We start from the raw sequence: 23,110 nt of genomic DNA on the forward strand, positions 1-23,110 counted from the left end.
CACCTTGTTTATCCATTGACTCATCAGTGGGCACTTGAGTTGCTTCCACTTTTTGGCTATTGTGAGTCCTGCTCTTGTGAATGTTTATGTACAAATAACATTTTGAGATTCTGGCTTTTAATTCTTTCAGGCATTTACACAGAAATGGAATTGCTAGATTGGGTAGTAGCTCTATTTTTAATTTTGACTCACTGCCACACTGTTTCCCACAGTGGATGCACCATTTTAGATTCCCACCAACAGTGCACAAGGCTTCTCATTTCTCCACATCCTTGCCAACACTGGGTTAGTTTCTATTTTTTAGATAATAGCCATCTTAATGGGTGTGGAGTAGAATACTTTTAAAATAGAGTTTATTTCTGGAGCAGTTTGATAAACACTTTTTTTGCAAACATTATACTTGTATTATCACAAATAATTCCTTCATATCATTTAACAGAGGGGATTTCCAATATGCTCTCCCCATGGCTTTCCTCCTATCTCCATCCTTCTGTCCAAGCTATCATCCTCTCTCCTGGATTATTTCACTATTATTGAAATATGGTAAGCTTCTTATTTCAATAACCTAACCTACCTGCTTGTCCAACCTTGCCCCTATTTAATTATTCTTCACTCAGCAACCAGGGGGTGATCCTGTTAAACAAATCTAAGATGTGACACTCCTCTGCTTACAACCTTGCACTGACCCCTCCCCCCCACTTGACACTCAGTAAAAATCAAAGCCCTTATAATGGCATATAAGGTCCTAGGTAAGCTGAGCCCATCGTATACCTATCTGAACTCTTACCCCTTTAGCCACTGTGCCATCTTGGTATTCCTTGAACACACCACCATGCTTATACCTCAGGGCCTTTGCACTTACTATTGCCCTTGCCAAGAATACTCTTTCCTCTGAAAGCTGCTAACTCACTCCCCAACTCTGTTGCCACACCAGCATCACAGAGAGACATTCTCTGAACACCTTTCTAAAAACAGAAGTCAACCTTTCCCCAATAATTCTCTATTCCCTTCCCCAGCTTTATTTTATCCCATAAACTTTACCATTATCTAACACAGTAGTTTTCAACCTTCTTATTATACTTGGAGATGGGTGAAAATAGGAGAATTATTTGGGGGACCACTAAGGCAGAAATCATTCTGAGCACAAGCAAATTTGACTAAGATCATTGGGTCTATAAGGTTATCTCTTTTGCAGACCAGCACAAAATTTCTGGCAGACTGGTCCACAGAAAAGAGGTTGAAATTCTAGCATATTATATATTTTACTTGTTAATTTCCTTATTTTCTGCCCGTATAATTAAAAAATAAGCTTCAGATGGGTAAGAATTTTTAGATACAATCCTTGACACATAAGCTTCAATAAGTAATTGTTGAATCAGTTCAGTCTCTATATTCATATCTTTGTGGTGGCCCCCAGATCTGCATCACAACCTAAAGAGCAAAATGAAACCACCTGCATCTTTCCAAAGCAAGAAGACTGGTGTAAACTGGACAGATGATGAAAAAAGAATCTACAGAGACATAAGAATAGCTCAGACTGAGGAACTACTGCACTCTTTGATCCCCATCATGGAAGGCACTAAACACATGCCAACTGCTCAGATAAAACAGACATTCGATCCAAGAACCAGCCTCCAAATCCAGCCTCGGTAAGTTAATACAGTTTTGTCATGCTTAACTATTTAACATATTCTTTTTTCAAGAAAGCAAGGCTAAGTAATTCATTATCCTAAGGAACAAACATAGGCTCTTAACAATGGTGGCAGCCATACCACATTGGACAAACGGACAAAGGCCCAAAGCCGTAAGGAACATTAAATATGCAAAGAAGTTATCAGGTCTTATTTGGTTGTTGATTTGTGTGAAACCACTAGTTAATTTGAATCTAGGAATAAAGTATGACCATAGCCTGACTTGAAATTTCTCACCCATGTTTAAACTTTATAATCCTAGAGGTCAGCTGAAATTAGAAATAAATTAACTTGAGTTAACTTCAGCTTCTTGGTACTCAGAAGAAAACAGAAAGGATGAGACTAGATTTCTCTTAATGATAAACGAATAGAACCAACACGAAGGCTGACAGCAAACCTGTATAAATAAAAGTAATGCAGCCTGACCAGGCGGTGGTAGTGCAGCGGATAGAGCATCGAACTGAGATGCAGAGGGGCTTGAGTGTGGGGTCGCTGACTTGAGTGTGGGATCATAGATGTGACCCCGTGGCCGCTAGCTTGAGCCCAGAGGTCACTGGCTTGAAGCTCAAGGTCGCTGGATGCAATTAGACCTCTTAGGCGAAAAATATGAAACTTGACCTAAACTCATTACTTATGCCAAAAAATAAAATTCAAAATGGATTATGGACTTAACTGCACAACATAGCTTTATAAAACTTTAAAAAAAAATAGGAACTCTTTATAATCTAGAGTTGGGGGCAAAAAGTTTTACTTTCCACCAAAAGCATAATCTATAAAGAAAAATTGGTAAATTAGACTGCATCAAAAAACAGTGTTTGCTCTTCTAAAGACCTGGTTAAGAGGACAAAAAGGCAAGCTATAAAATAGCAGAAAATAGGCCCTGGCCGGTTGGCTCAGTGGTAGAGCGTCGGCCTGGCATGCAGGGGTCCTGGGTTCGATTCCCGGCCAGGGCACACAGGAGAAGCGCCCATCTGCTTCTCCACCCCTCCCCCTCTCCTTCCTCTCTGTCTCTCTCTTCCCCTGCCGCAGCGAGGCTCCATTGGAGCAAGGATGGCCCGGGCGCTGGGGATGGCTCCTTGGCCTCTGCCCCAGGCGCTAGAGTGGCTCTGGTCGCGGCAGAGCGACGCCCCGGAGGGGCAGAGCATCGCCCCCTGGTGGGCAGAGCTTCGCCCCCTGGTGGGCGTGCCGGGTGGATCCCAGTTGGGCGCATGCGGGAGTCTGTCTGACTGTCTCTCCCTGTTTCCAGCTTCAGAAAGATTAAAAAAAAAAAATAGCAGAAAATATTTGCAAACCACATAAATAAGAGATTAGTCATCTACATTGAAGTCTCAAAATGTAACAGTAAGAAAACAAATATTGTATTTAGAAAATGAGCAAAAAAATATGAACACATTTCTCCAAACAGACACACAGATGGTACATAACCACTCCAAAAGATGTTCCACATTATCCACTAGGGAAATGCAAATTAAAACCACAATGAGATAGCTCCGCACTATCAGAATGGCTAAAATTAAAAATAGTGATAACATTGAATGATGAGGATGCACAGAAATTGGACTGCTCATCTATGGCTGGTGAAAACATAGAATGGTGGAGTCACTCTACTCTGCAACACAGTTTTACACTTGCTTTAGAAACCACATATAGAACCACCATATGACCCAGAAATTGCTCTCCTGGGCATTCATCCCAGAGCAGTGGAAACTTAGGTTCATACATAAACCTGTACATGTATGTTTATAGCAACTTTATTTGTAATAGCCATTAGCTAGAAGCAGTTCACATGTCCTTCAATGGGTGAGGTGTTTTTAAGTGAGAGGAGGGGAGATAGACAGACTGCCACATGTGCCCTGACTGGGATCCACCCAGCAAGCCCTCTACAGGGTGATGCTCTCCCATCTTGGGCCATTGCTCAGCAATCAAACTATTTTTAGTACCTGAGGCAAAGGCTCCATAGAGCCATCCTCAGTGTCCAGGGCCTATGTTCTCAAACCAATCAAGCTATGGCTGTAGGAGAGGAAAGAGAGAGAGAGAGAGAGAGAGAGAGAGGAGGGGGCGGGGTGAAGAAAATTGTTGCTTCTCCTGTGTCCTGACCAGGAATTGAACCCAGAACTTCCACATGCTAGGCCGACACTTTACCACTGAGCCAACTGGCCAGGGCCAATCGGTGAGTTATTAAACACACTGCATACATCCAGGCCATGGACTACTACTCAGCAGTAATGAGGAAGGAATCACTTACACACAGAACCTGGATGGCTCTCCAGAGTTATGCTGGGTGAAAACAGCCAATCCCAAAGGTCATATACAGGATGATTCTGCTTATACTACAAAATTATATGATTCAGACAACAGATTAATGATTGCCAGGAGTTAAGGAGGGGATGGGCAAGGAGGAAAGCAGGTAAGTCTACAAGAGGAAAACGTGAGGAACTGTTCTGTACTTGATTATATTAGTGGCAATATACTGATTATACTATTGTACTATTATTTTCAAGATATTACACCTGGGGGAGACTGGGTAAAGGGTCCACGGGCCTCTCCGTATGATTTCTTCCAACTGTAGATGTCTACAGTTATCTCAAAATTAAACTTTTAATTCAAAATATAGTTGAGATTTTGTGGTCAAAAATGGAATTCTAAAGAAAACAGACTAACGAAGTGACTGCAATTTGTAATTTTTATAACCTCCCTCTCTAGAGGAAAACTTCCCTTTCTTGGACTTACATTGATATTTTACTAACTCTAGAAAAAAAGAGGCCCTGGCCGGTTGGCTCAGTGGTAGAGCGTTGGCCCGGGCGCTGGGGGTGGCTCTATGGCCTCTGCCTCAGGCGCTAGAATGGCTCTGGTTGCAACAGAGCATCGTCCCTTGGTGGGCATGTCGGGTGGATCCCGGTCAGACACATGTGGGAGTCTGTCTGACTGCCTCCCCGTTTCCAACTTCAGAAAAATACAAAAAAAAAAAAAAAAGAAAGAAAAAAAAAGTAAGGTATGTTTACTGAGGTCTTCCTAATTAAAATAGACAAATGAGATTTGTGAAATTTTAGAGAACATTAACTTCCAATTCACCAAAGGCAGGGGGGAAAGACATACTGTTACAAATACATAGGGTACACACTGGGCAAAAACTCATGTGTTTTCTTTCTCTCCTAGACTAAATCCTGCTACTTATGGAAACATAAACAGATACAGCACACCTCAGGCTACATCTGAACATCTCCCTCTTATAAACCGAGGGAACCTCAAGGTAAGCTCTTCAAAATGGCTTCAGTCTCTGTCTCAGAGGTCATTTGAAGGCTTGTCACCTCTCAAAGGGCACAAGAAAAGGAGCAAACATTCTCGAATCAAGGCCATAAACACTCCTTGGGAGACCCCTTCCTCAAGTTTTGAGAAGGATGCAAATATTATCAAAGGCAAGAGTCTACAAGCTGAAGAATACAGCCAGCAAAGCTCTGTGCAGATAGGCCCCCATCTCGCTGAAAATAAGGATGAGCAACCAACAAGAATGGTGGACAACCCATCTTTGACTTGAAGTTCCCGAGGCAGAAATAATCTAGCTTTATACTGCACCGAAAACTGTGGATGAAAGAACGTATGCTTACATATTAAAAAGAAGGAGAAAGAATAGCCTTTCCCATCTCTCAATCGCCCTTCCTCCGCCTACACATGCTTATACTAAACCACAAATCCTAGATACCCCATCTTCTTCAGTGGGAATATCTTTCAGAGCTAGAAAAAGAAATCCAGAGAAAACAAAGATTTTAAATCTTCTTAGGTATTTATATTTCATTACTGTCAAGATAAGCGGGGGAAAAAAATCTCTGAAATTTTGAATTCTTCCAAAATGACTTATTCATACAACACCAAAAACAATAAGAATTCAGGAAGGACTGACCTGTGTTATCACTGACTTTAATATCCCTGTTAGCCGCTTGAATGAATCAATCAACCAACAACATTTCCTGAATTTCTGTCATGTGTTTAGCATGCCAGAAACCAGTCGTCTGACTTCGTTTGCTTTAATATTGTATTGGATATTTTGAATCTTTTGCTCTCATTATTTGACTACCTGAGACACATCTCTTTGAGTTTCCCTTGCATGTTTCTGCTGTTTCTTGTTTTTGTTTTATGCTTTTCTGTCCAGGTTGAAGAATATTATTATGTGAGTCAAAAGATTAGAGTTTACACAGCCTAGGCAGTTCTCAAGTCACCTGTCGTTGAGGCCATAATGGGTCATCCTCAAGGACAGACATTAGTCAGTCAAATGTGGATCAAAGTCCTTCCAATCTGAACTAACTAATGCCAAAGGCATCTCACCCTCTAAATGTAAAACAACTTTAGAGGGAAATGAGGAATGGTTTGGATGAAAATACTCATCTAGGGGAAAGTCTAACCCGCCTTCCCAGAAAGATAGGAAATAGAGAATGGGAATTAAAGGACCATGAAAAAAAATGCTTAAAAAATAATACACATGAATGAAACAGGTTGTCTTTAGAGACAAACATACAAATGATGGTGACCTCCCCCACCAAAGGAAGGGCAGTTATGTCAGAGGTCCAGGGTCACGTGCAGGTTCAATTCAGATTTCAAAGCAGCCAATCCTGAATATCCAGAACCACTGTAGGATGTCTGTTTTTTCTCTCTTTTACAAGTAATTTAAATTTACCTCTATTTAGTTTACCTGCTGTTACATAATTGTATTCTTTGTTTGCGCATATTGATGTCTGATAGAATTCTAATTCCTAAGAGTGTTTTTAAATATAGATGGTTTTAATCTAATTGTGATACATTATTTCCATTTCATCGGGACCCTAGAGTTAGATGGTGTTAAGTACTGTGGTGTTTTTACTATCATTTTAAGCGACCGTTGACCTTTTACAAAACCAGGTAGAGACACTTGAAACATAAAAAAAGACTGTTTCAATATATCTCTTATTAGAGATCTGTAAAAGTAGCTCGATATTTACCTCAGTAAACTTTTACTGGTTTTATTATTTTTAAGAAAACAAACAAACGAAAAAAACCTAAACAACAACAAAGACATCCCTGGGAGAACCTGTATTTTTTATTAAGTTCGAAATTCATAGATGAAGGGATTTGACATTTATAACTATTAGTTTCTTATTTTGTAATTTTCTGAAGTTTGTCATTTTAGATTTGTTAATGATATTCATTGCAATGTAAGTCTATAGATTTTATGCAGTTAAAACTTTTCCCTGTAAAAAACAACAACAACCAAGGGACAGAGGCCAGTTCCAGGGCAGCAGCCTGAGGCACTCCTCCACCCACTCTTGGTGAGAACACCAGAACTGGTTTAAAAAGAAGGTCTCTGGAAATTGTCCCGAGGACATACAACAGGTGAAGAAACACTCATCCAAGAAAATCTACTAAATCTCAGTAAGAGCAGGGAGTCTACAGCACATGAGCAAGAACACAGGGATCACACTACCCCGTCGGTCCCCCAGTCCAGGGCTATGGTACCTCCCCAGGAGGGGCAGGCTGCTAGCATTTCTCAGGCCCCTACCTCTCCATTGCAGAGGCGAAATTCCAGGCAAGTACAGCCAAGAGGTCAGGGTCTCCACCCCAACACCCCGTCCCTCCACCCAACTAGAAGACAAAAGCTCTTCCGGGAATCATTAGGCCCTGGTCTCCTTTGCCACAGGTTGGTCACAGGGCTGAAGGTCCTTACAGGGAGAGGCAAGCTGAAAAGACCAGAGGCTACAGCCCCGCTCAGCACCACATGCAAAAAAGCAGAGGTATTGCTCTGGGAGAAAGGGGTCACTTTCTGCATGCTCAGCTCCAGGCAGTAGCTCGGATGCTTTGCCCCTGGAGGAGAGGCAGGCCATAAAGAGAGAGCTCTGATGTTCTCCCCAAGTGAACTGATTCGTTTGGAACTGAGTGTGAAGGAGTTTAAACCTAAGGGTGTTGTCAAAAGCCTTGGAGAGCCTGACCAGGCGGTGGCGCAGTGGGTAGAGCGTTGGACTGGGATGCGGAAGACCCAGGTTTGAGACCCCAAGGTCACCAGCTTGAACCCAAGGTCGCTGGCTCCAGCAAGGGGAAGACCTACGGTCAAGGCACATATGAGAAAGCAATCAATGAACAACTAAGGGGTTGCAACGTGCAATGAAAAACTAATGATTGATGCTTCTCATCTCTCTCCATTCCTGTCTGTCTGTCCCTGTCTATCCCTCTCTCTGACTCACTCTCTGTCTCTGTAAAAAAAAAAAAAAAGCCTTGGAGATTTCGGTGGGAAGCAATTAAGAGGATGTAATAGCTTGTTAAGGGCAACCAGTTTAACCAGAGGCCGCTGTGTTGCCCAAGGGAACCAGTAAAAGAGACAAGAGACAGCCCACCTAGGGTTTAAAATTTTTTTTTTTTTAATTTCCAATTAAAAAATGGCAAACTGGATACACATTGAATTTTGCTCCTTCTCAAAACCCCACCGAAATAGCAACTATTTTCTTTTCTTTTTATAAGACAAAGCTGCAAGGATGAAAATAAGAGGAGACCATTTTGGAAGCTAGAAAGTAAAATGGCTTTAAACTTCTCAGCAGCAACACGAAAGCAAGATGGGACTGAACGAGGCTTTCAAAATGATACAGACAGATTATCTTTAAGCTAAAATGTCATATTCTGTCTGACTTTGATAAATCATGTTTAAAAGTAGATAAAAAGAATAAATCAAGATGTTGGACATAGGAGATCCAACAGAGGACAGAGGCAAAGGGAATCCCAGCTGTGTGGCAGGTGGCCCAGACTGGAGCAGGCTGGGAGCCACTGGTGTGGCCCTTCTCAGAAAGAGATCAAAAGCTACACATACAAATTTCTCAAAAGAAAGATCTGACAAAGATTTAGGAGTTGGATGAGTGTTAAGTATATTGAAAACCGAACAAACAAAAAAATAAAGAAATTTATCTCCAAGGCAGACAAAAAGTTATGCAGGAAAAAGAAATCACAATGTGTTTTACATGGCTCAGCTCTTCTATATGGTATCTACATAGTTACAATACTGTAAACACTGAGTCTTGATTTACACAAAATTATAACAAGTTTGGAAGGAGGTGGGAGAGAGGACTTAATACTTGTGGAACGTGGAGTCAGGAAGAAGAAAACTAAATCTTCATCTTCTATAGTTGAGTCTATAGACTATACCTGAAACTGCAAAATCAAGAAGTACCAGGCCCTGGCTGAGTAGAGCATCATTTTGGCCCGCTGAGGTTGCAGGTTCAATCCCTGGTCAAGGCACATATGAGAAGCAATCAATGAGTGCACAACTAAAATGGAACAACTAAGTAAAACGAGTTGATGCTTCTCTCCCTCTCAAATCAATGAAAAAAAATTTTTAAAGGAAGTACCAGTATAAGCATGTTATTTAGAGAACTGAGGTAAATACTTAAAGAATCGGTTTAACAGGTGAAAGTGCTTGCCTCCGGAGAAGAAAGGCAGAGTGTGGGGCGGTTGCTTTTCACAATAAACTTTGAAGACTATCTGACTCTTTAAAAACTAATGTGCATGAAAACTTTGAGTACACTTTTAAAGCACATATTTATTTCTCTTCTCTATCGCGTCTCTTCACTCACCGGTGCTATTTGCAGAGTAGCTAGTTGACATTAGTACCAAACTGTTCATTTCTGTCTCTGCTTTGAAGACGTTTATTATGAAGGCTAAACTAGATATTTCAAAATTTGGCTTTTAATAATAATAGCTACCGTTAGTATATGCCCCATACTGTACAGAGCATGTTCAGACGTTATCTCCCATTTCCACAACAGCCATGCCAAGTAGGTTTTGCTTTCATTTTACAGGGGACAAACCAATGTTTGGAAAGTTAGGCAATTTGCTAATCTCCAGCAGAGCCTTGTTATGCCAAGGCCTGTATTTTCCCTTTCTGAGGTTTGAGTTTTTAAAGAACTGCAAAGTGGGGAAAAGGTAGCCAATCCAAAAACTCATGTGGGGGGAGGGGAAGAGAAACCTGGAAGGATTCAGCAATATTACTAAGTAGCTGTCTACTGATTTAACCAAACTTAACCTCATCTCAGAATTTCCAACTGATCAGAGAAGGAAAGTAAGCAAATTTTTAAACTCTGGCTAGGAGCCCCCATGATTACAAAATTAAAAGCCTCGTTCTGCTCTTATTTTGAAATCAGAGATGTTGCAGCTGCTCTGTCTAAACACCCTCGTGAGAATGCTGTGTCCAGGAAGCTCAGTCATCCCACAAAGCTAATTTCTGAAAAGTGGGGAACAAGATGGCATAACTGGTTCCCAGTGGGTGACCTGGGTCTGGGACCAGATGATCTTGACGGTCCCTTCTGTGATTCTAGGCTGTGTTTATCTTGGGGTTTAAATCCCTGGAAGGTTTGAGAGCGTCTTGGCCAGTTTCTTTCCTGGAATTGTAGTGATATAATCAAGACACTTACTTGTCTTAAAGTCACCTGGTTGGCTGGCTCCAAGTGTGGTTAAAGTGCATGATTTGTGACTGACATCTTGTTTATAAGCTGCCTTTCTGAGAAGTCAGGACCAGTACCGGCAAATTAAAAAGTGAAAGTGAAATCAGCTGATACTGACCTCAGCGCAAATGACCCAAAGTTCAGTGATCTGTTTACTCACGTACACACCACTGCAAAGGCAAGCAGCTCCCAGCTCAGGACAGCCTCGGTCTGCGATTGCCCATCCCCACCATCCTGTTTCTGTAGACTGACACCAGCCAGCCAGAGAGAACCAGCGAACAAGACACCGAGCCTGATTTCCTGCTTCCCCCTTTCTGCGAGTTTCTGTGGGTCCTGCATTTTCTTTTGGTAAGTACCTACCTTGCATGCACTTGTCGCTTGCCCGGACGGCTGCCACTCCGTACGATGCGTTGGTTTTCTTCTGAGACCGTTCACGTTCTAGCAGCGGGCATGGGGGAATTATTGGCAGTCGGTGTCTGTGACCTTCCGCCCCCCCTTGTACAGTTTACCCTGTACTCTGCTCTCCTCCCTGACTTCAGCATCACCCTGTGTATCTCTGGCCTCGGAACTGGTGAGGGGAATGCCGGGATCACTGGTTAGAAACCTACGGGGCTGAGCGTGGGAAGCAGGGGCTGGTTTGCCCGAGGTCTGCACCAACACCTGCAGCTTGTGAGGTAGATTGCTCATCAGAACTAGGCAGGCAGACAAGCAGAGATGGGGCCTGTCTCTCCGACTCGCAGTCCTAAACTTACGCAAAGGCAGTTACGGAACACTGTGGATCCTAAAATGCACACTGAGCTAAGGTTGCCAGAAAGACCTGCGTTCTTGACTTGATTCAGAAAGAACAGCATAGGGTCTAACAGATTTTCGGTGCCTGCGTTATCAGACTCCATTGCTTCTCAGGCCTTGCTGGCAACGCATGGTGGGTTAGTAGTTCTGTTCGTGCATACCTTTAAAGGTGTTTTTCTTTTTTCTTTTATTTAATATGGGCTGTTTTCATAGTAACTTTCATTATGCTTCTTCACTTATAAGATCAAAGGAGGAAAAATACATGCATCTCTGCGATCCGGTCTTTCCTTCTCTCCTAACAAAGTGCGTTATTCAGCGTTTTCTCCCTGGGCCCCATCCCTCCCAAAGTTCTGGGTCCCAGAGTCAGTTCACGTGATGTTCTCCTTTCAAGCTGCACCTTATTCTCTCTCCCAGGGTTCTCTGCAGCGTCGTCCCTCTTCGACCTCATTACTAAGGTTGTTTACGTCTGTTTGTTTTATTCCTTCACTTTTTCATAAATATGATACCTCCTTTTGAAAATAGTCTTAATGCAAAAAGAGAACAGTGGCCCCTAATGCCACTATCCAGAGACACCGCGGCCAACGCGAACGTTTTAGACCATTTCCTTCGCGTCTCTCGTGCGGTCACAGGATGTCGTGTGACTTTAGACCTGTTTTTCTAAATGTTGCATAGAGTTTCATCATCTTGCTGGGTTTTATCTTAATTCTAATGCTGAGCTTTCCAGTTGCTTCCCCTTTTTTTTTTCTTTTTGTCAAACTAACACTGTGATGAACATGCCTGTGGAGGAATGATGGCATTTCTGATTACTGCCTCAGGGACAGACTTGTAAGTGGAATTATTTGGCCAAATGGTGTAACTGTTTTTAGGAAATTTAATGCATATTGCCAACTTGCTTCCCGGATAGTTTGTAAGAATTTTCACCCATGCCATTGTTGTATAAGAATGCCAGTTGTACCATGCTCTTAAAATCAAGTGTTCTTATCTGCTGTTTTGATGAAGCACATAGATTATTTTCCTTGGCCTAGCTTTGATTATGTTACCTACGGTATAGACTTTTCTTTTACGTTAGTTAATGTTATACAGTGATTTCGAATAAACACATACTTGTTCTTTGTTCCCATTTCTGGCCCAGAATTTCACAAGTGATAAATACAGATAAAGACATCTTGTTTATCCATAACAAACCCTTTAAACCACATCTGTTAACGAGGTGACTTTTGGAAAACCCCTGAGGTTGCCAGGGATAGCAAGCATGTGATTAGAGGATTATAACTTTCAGCCCCACCCACAGACAGCCAGAGCCAGTGAGAGTGACTGGAGGTTGAGTTAGTCACCAATGGCCAATGACTTAATCAATCCCGTCCATGTAAAGAAACCATAAAAATCCCTGAAGTAGAGGGCTTGAGAGTTTCTGGGTTGGTGGACATGCTGCAGAAGTCATGGAAGCTCTAGTCCCCTTCCATCCCATACCTTGCCCTAGGCAGCTCTTCCATTGGCTGGTCCTAAATTGTAGCCTTTTATAATAAACCAGTAATCTAGTAAGTACTCTGTTTTCCTGCATTCTGTGAGCCATACTCAGCACATTCATCAAGAACAAGTTTTATGGCAATAGAAGAGGCAACAGGAAAACAGGGCAGGATTGGCTAAGAGCCTTACAAGGTTAGTGGTCCTGTTTCCAGGGTCAGGTAAGCAAGATACAGCTGAGCTGGAGGACTGTGATTGGCATGTTTTAGGTTTCCATGTTAGGTGTTTCCCATAAAGTGTAGGCTGAGCTAGGATGTCCTCCATTTTGTGAGTCCCATTCCCTGGTTGGCAAACTGTGGCTCGCGAGCCACATGTGGCTCTTTGGCTCCTTGAGTGTGGCTCTTCCACAAAATACCACATGCGGGCGCTACCTTGATAAGGAATGTACCTACCTATATAGTTTAAGTTTAAAAAATTTGGCTCTCAAAAGAAATTTCAATCATTGTACTGTTGATATTTGGCTCTGTTGACTAATGAGTTTGCCGACCACTGCCAAAGGTGAATTAATTTTATCAGCCCAAATCTAGACCTCAGTAGGCTTGGGAGGTGACCCCCAGATCCCCAGTGCTTCGTGAAGACAGATACCTTTTGTCCACTTGGCAGCCATAGGAAGGTGGGGTACTAACAAGTCCTGGCACAGCTCTGAACGAGAAGGGACAGCCGTCTCCGCCCTTCCTTGGGCACCTTGCCCACCAGGAAGCAGAGCCAGCCCAAGGAGTGACCAGAGGAGAGTCACTTTCCAAGGCTCCCAAATACTAGCATGAGGGACGGAGGGGGAAGCCCCTTAGCATGTGCTGTCCATTTGTCTGTGATTTACTCTCTTTGAGTTATTTTTCATGCGTTTAGAAGCCATTTCACATGCATTAGAAGCTCCCAGGTAAGAACCACATTCTCTTGTATGGGGACAAAAGTGAAGTTCATGAACTGCGTAGCCTCCCTTCCAGACAGCTCTCCAAATACCTTTTGCAAAACTAAAGGTCAGTCTTAACGACTGTCTATTATTCATTGCCTTTGTCTCTGTTTCTTTCACTGTTAGATACAAAGTGCATGGACAGGCCTTGGTCTTTACAGCAGGGCTGGTGGGCAGCATGGTCCTGAACAATACTTGACATTGACCCACGCCTCCCCAACTCATCGTGTGTCTATTTTCAGCTTCCCCCCACCACCTGGGGGCCTATTCCCTTATGTTGGAAGAGGGACATGGGATAATGGTGCACTCAGACACAGTCCTTGGCCGACAAGGCCCTTGGAGACCTGGGCCCCACTCACCTGTCCAGCTTCATCTTATCCCCTCTCCTCAGTCACTTGGTGGCAGCCACACCGGTCTCCTGTCTGTTCCTCTCCCAAGGGCGTGTTTAGAACCACTGTGCTCTCCTCCCAGAAGGCTCTTCCCTTGGCCCAACCCAGGGATGGCTCTTCACACCCATCAGGCCTCAGACCAGACATCTCCTTCCTAGAGGGACCACCCCTGACCCCCTAGTCTAGACTCACCACTGTCTCCTGTCAGTTTCTCTCCTCCACTGCAGCCTGTTTATTTCCTTCTCAGACTTTTTCAAAAGTTATAATTATCTTTAAAAAAAAAAAAATATGTGTTTGGTGTTTGTCTCCTCAACTAGAGTCCAAGGCCAGTGAAGGCAGGCCCCTGGTTCACTCTGGGTGTTCCAGAGTCCCCGGTCCGTGACTCAGGGAATCACCCAAAACGTGTCACTAATGGAGCCACCAGATGAAATTATGGACCGTCAGGAGAAGGGGGACAGGGAATCTCTGTCAGGATTGCAGGAGACAAGACTGGAGCAGCAGAACCAAGTTCACAGCCCAAGGCAGCCCCTAGTTCTTAGTTCAGTTCCTCTTCACCCCTGCTGTGGGTCCTGGGAATCTTAGCCTCCCATGAACCTGACTGAGTCCTCCCAATAAAACGAATGACGATGGGTCCCAAGGTATAGGCATTTTCTCCTTTTCTTAAGGGTTTTCTCTAATTGTTGTGTTTTGGGGTTTTTGTTTTTGTTTTAACCTTTGTTCCTAGCTGGATCCATCTGCTCCCAGAGGGCTAATAAATAACAAAAGAAGCAAACAAACAGCAAGTTAATATTAACGGCATCATCGAAACAGCCTATTTCAGTAGCTTGCTGCTGGTGGAGGTGGGACCCATGCGTCTTGCTCCATATTGCAGCCTCGTGGTGTCCTGTTTCTGCTGGGGAAGCTGTTTTTATTTCCATGGGAGAATTGCAGCAGTCAGAATGTCACAGTATTTCCTAAAGAGCTGATGTAAGGCCTGGCCATCCACGGGGCATTCTGGGAAACCCAGGCTGCTACCACCCTGCACGCATTTGGGAAAGTGCTGTGGCCCAGTTTTGGAGAAAAAGAGAGAAAGCCGGGCTCATATTTCTGTCAGAGGAAGTAAGACACTCTTGTCTTGCTTTTTCCCTTTTTATTTTTTGGCAGGGCCACACCCAAACCTTGAGCGCACTGCTCCTGAGTGCGTTGGCCAGAGAGAGGGGCCTGGTGGCCCCCCTCTACTGAGGAAGCATTCGATCTGGCTCTCTACATGGTCAGATTCTATTCTTCTATCTTGTTACTACCGTCTTCCTAGGCTTTGCTTCTCTCTCTCTGTTCATGCTACATGCCCTGACCCTCCGCCTCAGCCTCGCTCTTCCTTCAATTATTCATTCTCTCCCTGAATCACGGCTTTGTCGGTGTAATCAGAGCAGTCACAGGGACCAGTTTGCTTATATGGATGGAACAGACCTTCTGGAGTCTCCCAACAGCGTTATAAGAAAGGATATAGGAACAGGATGCCATGTGACATGCCCAAGGTCACATGACTAGTGAGCCCTGGGAATCCAGATGGACTGTGCTCGTAACCACATCCCTCTGTGACAGCTGCATCCTAGAGTCAGTCACCAGACATCAATGCCATCAGCGTTCGGGTCTTCCGATCCTTCATAGAAGCTCTGTTGAAGAACTCCAGCACTGTTTTTGTCCTCTGGAGTTGCACCCTATCAGGCTGGTTAACACTGGGCTTCTCTATTCTGGTCTTCGGTCCTCTATCCATGATGGTAATTTAAGTAGTTTCTTACTAGATCATGTCCACATACTGTGCTTAAATGACCTCATTTAATTTCTAGAACATCTACAAAATAAGTTGTATTACTATACCCATTCTATGTATGAAAACACCAGTCACAGGGAGGTTAAAATACCTAAGGTCACGTAGCTAGCAAATGGTGGAGCTGAGATTTGAACCCAGAACACCCAGCTTCAAAGCCTATGCCCAGAACCACACTGTCTAGTGACAATGACAACAACGCCCACCAGACCTCAGTCAGCACATGCTCAGATAGAGGCAGGTTCTTCCCGTGATTTTGACCATCCTGCCTGACAGACTTCCCCACCCACTGGCTGTGTGAACTTGGGGAAGTTACTGATCCTCACTAAGCCTGTTTTCCCCTCTGGGAAACGGAGATCATAATAGTAAATCTGCTCCCAGAGGGCTGTTGGGAGAACTTAATAATACCCACTAAGTGCTTAGCATAGAATAAATGCTCAAGAGATTGTGAAGTCTGTTTTTAATTCTTTATAAGCCCTTGGTCAAATAAGATTTCTTCTTAAACCCTTTCCACTGATCAAAGAGAATTCTAGAAGAAAGTTTTCCCTCTGTGGTCTCCTATAGCTTTCTTAAATCCTGAATGGAAAGGAAGACCAGGAGATTATTTTGTAACTGATAAATCACCCAATAAATTACCTTTTTTTTTTTCTTTCAAGAGTCTGTTCTAAAATATTTGCAAACTGTAACATCTGATAGCAACAGAATTATAACATCCAAATTCTAGCAGGCTATCCTCAAAGCCACAGTAGGAACTGCTCCTGGTGGCGGCGGGTTGGGGGTGGAGCTGCTAGCAACATATAGACGTATTCACACTGTAAAGATGTTTACAGAGTGAGACATAAAACATATATAATGTGACCTCAACTATGTTAAACACCATTATAGAAATGCACTATTAAAAGTGGTTATTGCCTGACCTGTGGTGGCGCAGTGGATAAAGCGTCGACCTGGAAATGCTGAGGTTGCCAGTTCGAAAACCTGGGCTTGCCTGGTCAAGGCACATATGGGAGTTGATGCTTCCTGCTCCTCCCCCCCTTCTCTCTCCCTGTCTCTCTCTCTCTCTTCTCTCTCTCTCTCCTTTCTAAAATGAATAAATAAAATAATTTTTAAAAATAAATAAAAGTGGTTATTTCTGGCCTGACCTGTGGTGGCGCAGTGGATAAAGCATCGACCTGGAACGCTGAGGTCGCCGGTTCAAAACCCTGGGTTTGCCTGGTCAAGGCACATATGGGAGTTGATGCTTCCTGCTCCTCCCTCTCCCTTCTCTCTCTCTCTCTCTCTCTCTCTCTTACACTCTCTCTCCTCTCTAAAAAAAAAAAAAATTAATAAAAGTGGTTATTTCTGTGCCCTGAAGTTATGGAGGAGATTTTCTCTATTCTGTCACATGTTGCTCCTTATCTACCATCAGCATGCATTTACTTCATTATAAACAGAATAAAGTTCACCTAAAAATGGCAACAATAACTCAGCAGTCTCCCCTTTTTCCCTCTGAAGGAAGCACAGGCTTAAAGGGAATTAAAAGGTTCATTGTGGTGAGAATGTGATTACTGCGATTGCTATAAGCAAAAAAAAAAAAAAAAAAAAAAAGGTAGGGTCTTAGGACATCTTAGTACAGCAGAGGAGTGCCATGGAGCTTTCCAAACAAATATCCATCTACTGTCACTGGGAAACGTTTAAAGAAGGAACCTAGGATGAGCCTCCAACCTCTCTGTCCATGAATGCCTGAAGTCTGCCGTATTTCCAATAGGAAGCATGTAGGAGTCATCCCAGCACTCTGTTGCATATGTGAGACAAAAAACACACGGCCCCTTGTCTCAAGGTGTCTTGGTAAGATATGTACATATTAAGATAGGTACACGAGCCCTGGCGGGTGGTGCAGTGAACAGAGCGTCATCCCGGAGTGCTGAGGTTGCTGACTAGGTCCCAGGGTCGCGGGATCAATCCTGAGGGTGCTAGCTCAACCCTGAGTTTGCTGATTCGAGCCCCGGTCTGGGCAAGTATGGGAAGCAAGCAATGGGTGCACAACTAGGTGGAACAATGAGTTGATGCTTCTCTCTCCTTCAAAAAAAAAAAAAAAAGTTATGTACATGAAACTGAAACTGGAAATACTGGTATTTGTGCTGCCTGTTGCCTGTCCCCACTCAGCCAAACAAATAGAGACAAGGATTGAATCTTTATGCGTGCTTTGTTCAGATGGCCGGTGATCTGAGCAGCTGGGGGTTATGTACCCCCCAAAATGATTTAACATTTCATCTCAGCCAACCTTTTCTATAAAGGGAAGAAAGGGAGAGGTAAGGAGTTTAGAATTTAGGAAAAAGTTAATTAGATAAATGTTGCAGTCCAGAGGTTTTGCTAGCATTTTTTCCTCTGCTGATCAGTAGTTCTTTATCTGTGTCCTTGTCAGTGGACGTTCCATCCTTGGAGCCTGGGGCTTAGATACCATCTTGGTGGCTTGCAGAGCTCTTGGGCCTGGAGCACAAAGGCGGTTGTTTGCAGCCTCGTGCAGTCACGTAGGCCTGTTCATGGGTCCCAGCTCCTGGAACAAAGCTTTTTACTTTGTCAATCAGTAAGCCAAAGCTACTATTACTAATGCTAAATTTTTAACTCTTGAGTTCCCCCATCAAAGTAACCAAAGGATACATGGCATTTTCATTCATTCTAGAAAACAAACAAAAAAAAACCCCCCAAAAAACCCCAAAATGAGTCTACTATGTATCAGGCACCATTCAGGGGAGAAAATGGAAAGCAGAAACAGATAAAAATTGTCCCTGGCGTGATCACAGCTACTGGGAGCATCCATTCTAGCTTTCGACTAAACCAAAGTGTGGGCTGAGGTGGTCCAGGGAAGCGGGGGGGGGGGGGGGGGGGGGGGGGATTAGGAGGATTTAGAGACAGAAAACAGGGAACTCTAGGAGGTGAGCAGAAGGGAAAGAGGACACTCTGGGTAGGTGCTGAGCTAAGCAAAGCAATATGGAAGCCCACAGCGAGCAGGGTTCCCAGTTCAAGTTCTAAGTCTCGCGAGATGGTGGAGAGCCCGAGGCATGCACTGGGCATCGGAATTGGGACTGAACTCCTCGTGCAGAGAGGGGAGAAGAAGAAACCAGGGACTCCACCACCTTCTCCACATGCCTGAACAGGGACTTCTTAGATCCACTCTCTTAAAAACCTCCAGAAGTTCAGCTGAGAGAAGAGGAAGTTGAAAACAAAGGCCTTCAGGAGCTACAGTGGGAGGAGGCTAATGCAATCTCCTTCTCTGAGAAGTCCTGCCATTCTTTTAAGACCAGCCGTTTTCAAGCAAAAGATGTTATATTTATAATGATTTTTGGAACCCAAATGTAACAGGCTTGACACAGGAGAAATAAGGAGGAACATTTCTACAAAGGAAACCCCACCCTGCTGATTTCTGGCCAAGGGAGGCAAGTCAGACCTTATTTCCTACAGCACAAGGATCTAAGTCAGAGTTCCAGCCCTAGAAATTCATTTTCTACCCCGAAATTCCTAACACCCCTAGAAACACAGATAGAGGCTCATGCAAGCATTTGTTACATACACACAGTATGTCCCAGTTGGGAATTTTTCCCCTCCCGGGCCTAAGCTGGTTAAAATCTCATTATGCCAGTCTGATAAGTCATGGACCAAAGACAGCGTTTCTATCCCGGTTCCTCTTTCTGTAGCGAGCATCACAGCTCTAGGAATCGCCCAACCGCCTTCAAACAAGGCCTTCAGCCACTTGGGCTTTCACTAATGAGGGCTTCCCAAGACTCAGGATAGGCGCTCGCAGGGGCAGCTTCCAGGGCCTCCGCTGACCTGGCCCCTCACTCTCCCACCCCAGAGTCCCCCTGCCGAGGTCCCCAGGCCATGCCCTGGGCAGAAGACCATGGTCAGGTGGTGGCAGCATGGATTCAAGCCCTCGCTGTGCGCACAGGCTTGCGCTGTGTCCTAATGGGCACCTGCCTCACCTTGGGCCACATCCCTGGATCCCTGCCTAAGGAGTCACTGATTACGTCTTTATTCTCATTCTTCGCATTCACTCCGGTCCCTTGAATGGAGCCATCTGCCAGACTAGTGTTTGTGCTTCCCCTTCCCCCTAAATTCATATCTCGAAACCTAACCTCCAGGGAGCCGTAATGACATTGAGAGGCGGGGCCTATGGAGATGACTATGTCATGTGGGTGGAGCCCTCAGGAATGTGACTGTCCCTATAAAAAAAGGCTTCAGAGACGCTCCCTTGCCCCTTTCACCACATGAGGACACAGCAAGGCTCCGTCTCTGAACCAGGAAGTGAGCTGCGCTAGACACTGAACCTGCCCGCACCTTGACCTTGGACTGCCCAGCCTCCAGAACTGTGAGAAATAGATTTCTGTTCTTTATACACCGCCTGCTATGTGGTTTTCTCTTATAGCAGCCCTTTTGGACTCACACACCGTCCCCTGCCTGCCCCACCTCCTGTGTTGTTTATTTCCACTTGGTCCCTTTCGGTTCTTGCAGAACAGACATAGGGTGTGGTCAGACAGACCCTCAGTCAGCTCTAGGGGAAAAAGGGGGCCATTCCGCCTAAGGGTCACTTCACAAGTTGAGCTCCATGGCTGTAGGTGTCTTGGGCCCTCTCCCCAGTACCACCAATGGCCGCGACTGGCTTCCTGGCTGGACGCCTCCAGCACTCCTGGCTGGGCCGCAGACTATCTGGTTCCTGGACAGGGCGCCCCTCCGCCTTCCGGCCCCAGCACCGCGTGCCTTGTCAGCGTGTAAATGGCTGTTCTGTTCTGTATTGGAAAATTTATTAAAAAAAAAAAAACAGTGCAACGATGATTGCTTTAGAGGCCAATTGGGAGAAGTCCTTCTGATTAGAATTGTAGTGAAGATTTTTCAAAGATGGTGAGGATGGTATATATACTGTTTGCTACAGTTAGCAAGTTTTCTGTGGCTCAATTTGACAATATGCAATAAAATCACTAAAGGTATTTCTCCCCTTGACCCAATCATTGCCGTTACATAGTTAGCCCTCTCCTTGACTACAATGGTGAGAAATGGAAACAACTTGTGCAATAGTGCACTGGGTAAATCTATGGCATGAACTATTATGCAGCCTTTGGCCATGTCTTTGAAGACTAACAGCCTTGGAAAATGTTTATACTATTCAGTGAAAAAAGCATTATGTTCAATGGGATGATTATTTAAAAATACATGAACATGCATATTGGTAGGTTAACGGGTTCTATGTACATGGTGAGGAAAAAGGTGTTTTTAATATTTTTAAGAAATATTTTCCAATATTTTTTATAATCAACATATATTACTGTTGTTGGGGAAAAAAAATACTGGAGTTGTTTTAAAAGCAGTGATGTGATTTCATCACTGGGTGGCATCTCGTCTCAGCCCAGTGATAAGTTCCCAGGGCAGGCGGGGGACTCGGGGGGTCTAGCAGTGGGCCTCAACCTGCTCACTTTAGGATGGGCTGCAGAACTTCTAGAACACACCAGTGCTGGCCCCAACCTCAGAAGTTCTGATCTGATTGGTCTGTGGCCACAGCTCCCAGGAGGCCCCGGGCCTTCCGCATCTGCCCCTTCCTTCAGTCCCCAATAACAGCCTTGTCCCTTGCCCTAGGCAAACCCACCCTCAACAGGGTCTGAGAAACCCCCTCACAAGTCTCCAGGGCTGGTGGTGCTGACGCTGTACATCGGAGGCACCCAGCGCTGCCTGGGAGAGCCTGTCTTCCAGCCTCTGCCCAGAGAAGGCTGGGCCTGGGTCCCACAGGAGGTCCCCCCCAGGTTTCTTGGGGGTGGGGGTTGGAGAGAATGGGAGGTTGCTGCGGGTTTTTACAGATTATTCCAGAAGGGAAGCATGAGCTTGTGAGGAATGGAGGGGGAGAGGAGAGCTGGACACTCACTGGTGTGACTTCTCTCCAGGTGGGCAAGCGAAAATGACCATCCCGAGGCCACGGCGGGGCGACCAGCTGCTGTTCCTGGGCATCATGGTCCTCACGGGCACAGCCATCGCGCTGCTGTTCTACGCGCTCCTCTGGAGGGCCGGCAACCTGGTGGACTTGCCCACCCTGAGAATCGGCTTCTACAACTTCTGCCTGTGGGACGAGGATGCCGGCTCCCTGCGCTGCCACCAGTTCCCCGAGCTGGAGGCCCTAGGGGTGCCACGGGCGGGCCTGGCACTGGCCCGGCTCGGCGTGTACGGGGCCCTGGTCCTCACCTTCTTTGTCCCCCTGCCCCTGCTCCTGGCCCGCTGCAACAGCAACGAGGGAGAGTGGCACCTGGCGGTGGGCTTCCTGGCGGCGGCCTCCACGCTGCTGGCTGGTGGCCTGGGCCTCTTCCTCACCTTCACCTGGAGGTGGCTCAGGCCCTCGCTCCTGGGGCCCGGGTTCCTAGCTCTGGGCAGTGCCCAGGCCTTACTCATCCTCCTGCTTATGGCCACAGCTGTGTTCCCCCAGAGGGCAGAGAAGGACAAGGGCAAGCTAGAGAGCTGCTAGTCCTGTCACGGGCCTGCATTGTTGCAAGGGCTCGGTCTGAACAATGCTCAGAGGAGGTGCCAGGGGTTCACGGGGTGGAATGGTTTCTCTGCCCGCCTGCTTCATAGCTCATGCTGGCCTCAAGCGGTAGCAGATGGGCCCCACTGAGGAGGGACACCTGCAGCTTCTTAGTGGTGGGTCATCTGTCCTTTGGGACTGCTGATACCATAGCTCACTGTTATGAGAATTCCTGCTTTAACTAACTCATCTGAGCACACAATTCTTATTCTCAGGATGGTGAAGAGATAAGGTTCCTGTCACAGGGCCAGATTTCCAGGACGATCTGCCAAAGGCCAAACTGAAAAACCCAGTGAAGGTTTATGGCCACAAATGGGGACATGGAGGCAGAGAGAGCACCTCAGTGTCCTGGGGCCCTGGTTAGCAAGCTCTCCCCTACCTCTCCATCCCTGCTCCATGACACTGCTCCCAAAGGTGCAGGAGAGACCTCAATGGAAGTCACTGAAGACAGACACATGGGCTTTGCATTGTTCCTGAATAAGTCTCCTGGGCCCGGGGAGTCCGCGGGCAAGTCATTCCTCACGTGGGAACTGGGAGTTCGGGAGCAGAACACGCCAAATCCTGAGCAAGGCGGAAGGTGAACAGACAGGATGGTTCCACAGCCACTGCCCTCCCTGCTCAACCCAGGCTTACAAAGGACTGTTACACCTGTACTTTGGGAACTTTGTGTATTTTTCAGCACCTGTGTATTAGAAAACCTGTACAGCAAACGGTCGCCTCATTCTATGCCTGTCAAAAGCATCCCGAATACAGAGGCAATGTAGACTCTGCTGATTTCTTGTCCTTAGCATGTCCCCTTTGGGGTCCTGTCCCACTTTCATGTTAAGAAAGCCCAGGGATCGAGGCCAAGGCCACCAAGTAGAAGGAAGGGGGCAGCTCAGGGGAGGAGGCCTGTCCCAAAGGTACCCCGGGCGCCCCACGCTCCCAGACAGAGCAGAGCACTGTGGGCAGTATGTCTTTGCAGGCTGAGGAGGGAGGGCTCACGGACTGATGGGCTGCCTTGTGAGGGGGACTA

At 45.4% G+C, this 23,110-nt stretch overlaps 2 protein-coding genes and 1 long non-coding RNA gene across 9 annotated transcripts in view; 2 read left to right on the top strand and 1 right to left on the bottom strand.

Moving 5' to 3' along the window:
* The window catches only part of AGBL3 (AGBL carboxypeptidase 3), a 39,409-nt gene extending 34,183 nt beyond the window's left edge, over window positions 1–5,226 (top strand). For all 4 annotated transcript variants that reach the window (XM_066366174.1, XM_066366173.1, XM_066366175.1 and 1 more), the window contains 2 exons: window positions 1,418–1,649; window positions 4,848–5,226. In XM_066366174.1, the coding sequence (XP_066222271.1) occupies window positions 1,418–1,649; window positions 4,848–5,226 (611 nt within the window). The remainder of the gene's footprint in view (window positions 1–1,417; window positions 1,650–4,847) is intronic.
* LOC136391225 (uncharacterized) overlaps window positions 1–10,793 on the bottom strand; it is a 64,321-nt gene extending 53,528 nt beyond the window's left edge. For both annotated transcript variants that reach the window (XR_010748828.1, XR_010748829.1), the window contains exon 1: window positions 10,502–10,793. This is a non-coding gene — a long non-coding RNA (uncharacterized lncRNA). The remainder of the gene's footprint in view (window positions 1–10,501) is intronic.
* On the top strand, window positions 9,988–22,864 carry TMEM140 (transmembrane protein 140). 3 transcript variants are annotated; one of them, XM_066362756.1, is made up of 2 exons: window positions 9,988–10,489; window positions 21,467–22,864. In XM_066362756.1, the coding sequence occupies exon 2, from the start codon at window positions 21,481–21,483 to the stop codon at window positions 22,036–22,038; it is 558 nt and encodes a 185-aa protein (XP_066218853.1). In that variant the 5' UTR covers window positions 9,988–10,489; window positions 21,467–21,480; the 3' UTR covers window positions 22,039–22,864. The 3 variants fall into 3 exon arrangements, with proteins under 3 accessions (XP_066218853.1, XP_066218855.1, XP_066218854.1); XM_066362758.1 differs by lacking the exon at window positions 9,988–10,489 and adding an exon at window positions 13,236–13,331; XM_066362757.1 differs by lacking the exon at window positions 9,988–10,489 and adding an exon at window positions 19,423–19,905.
* Window positions 22,865–23,110: the final 246 nt, after the last annotated feature.

This window comes from Saccopteryx leptura, chromosome 2 (genome assembly GCF_036850995.1).
Source record: "Saccopteryx leptura isolate mSacLep1 chromosome 2, mSacLep1_pri_phased_curated, whole genome shotgun sequence".
Classification (NCBI taxonomy): Eukaryota; Metazoa; Chordata; class Mammalia; order Chiroptera; family Emballonuridae; genus Saccopteryx; species Saccopteryx leptura.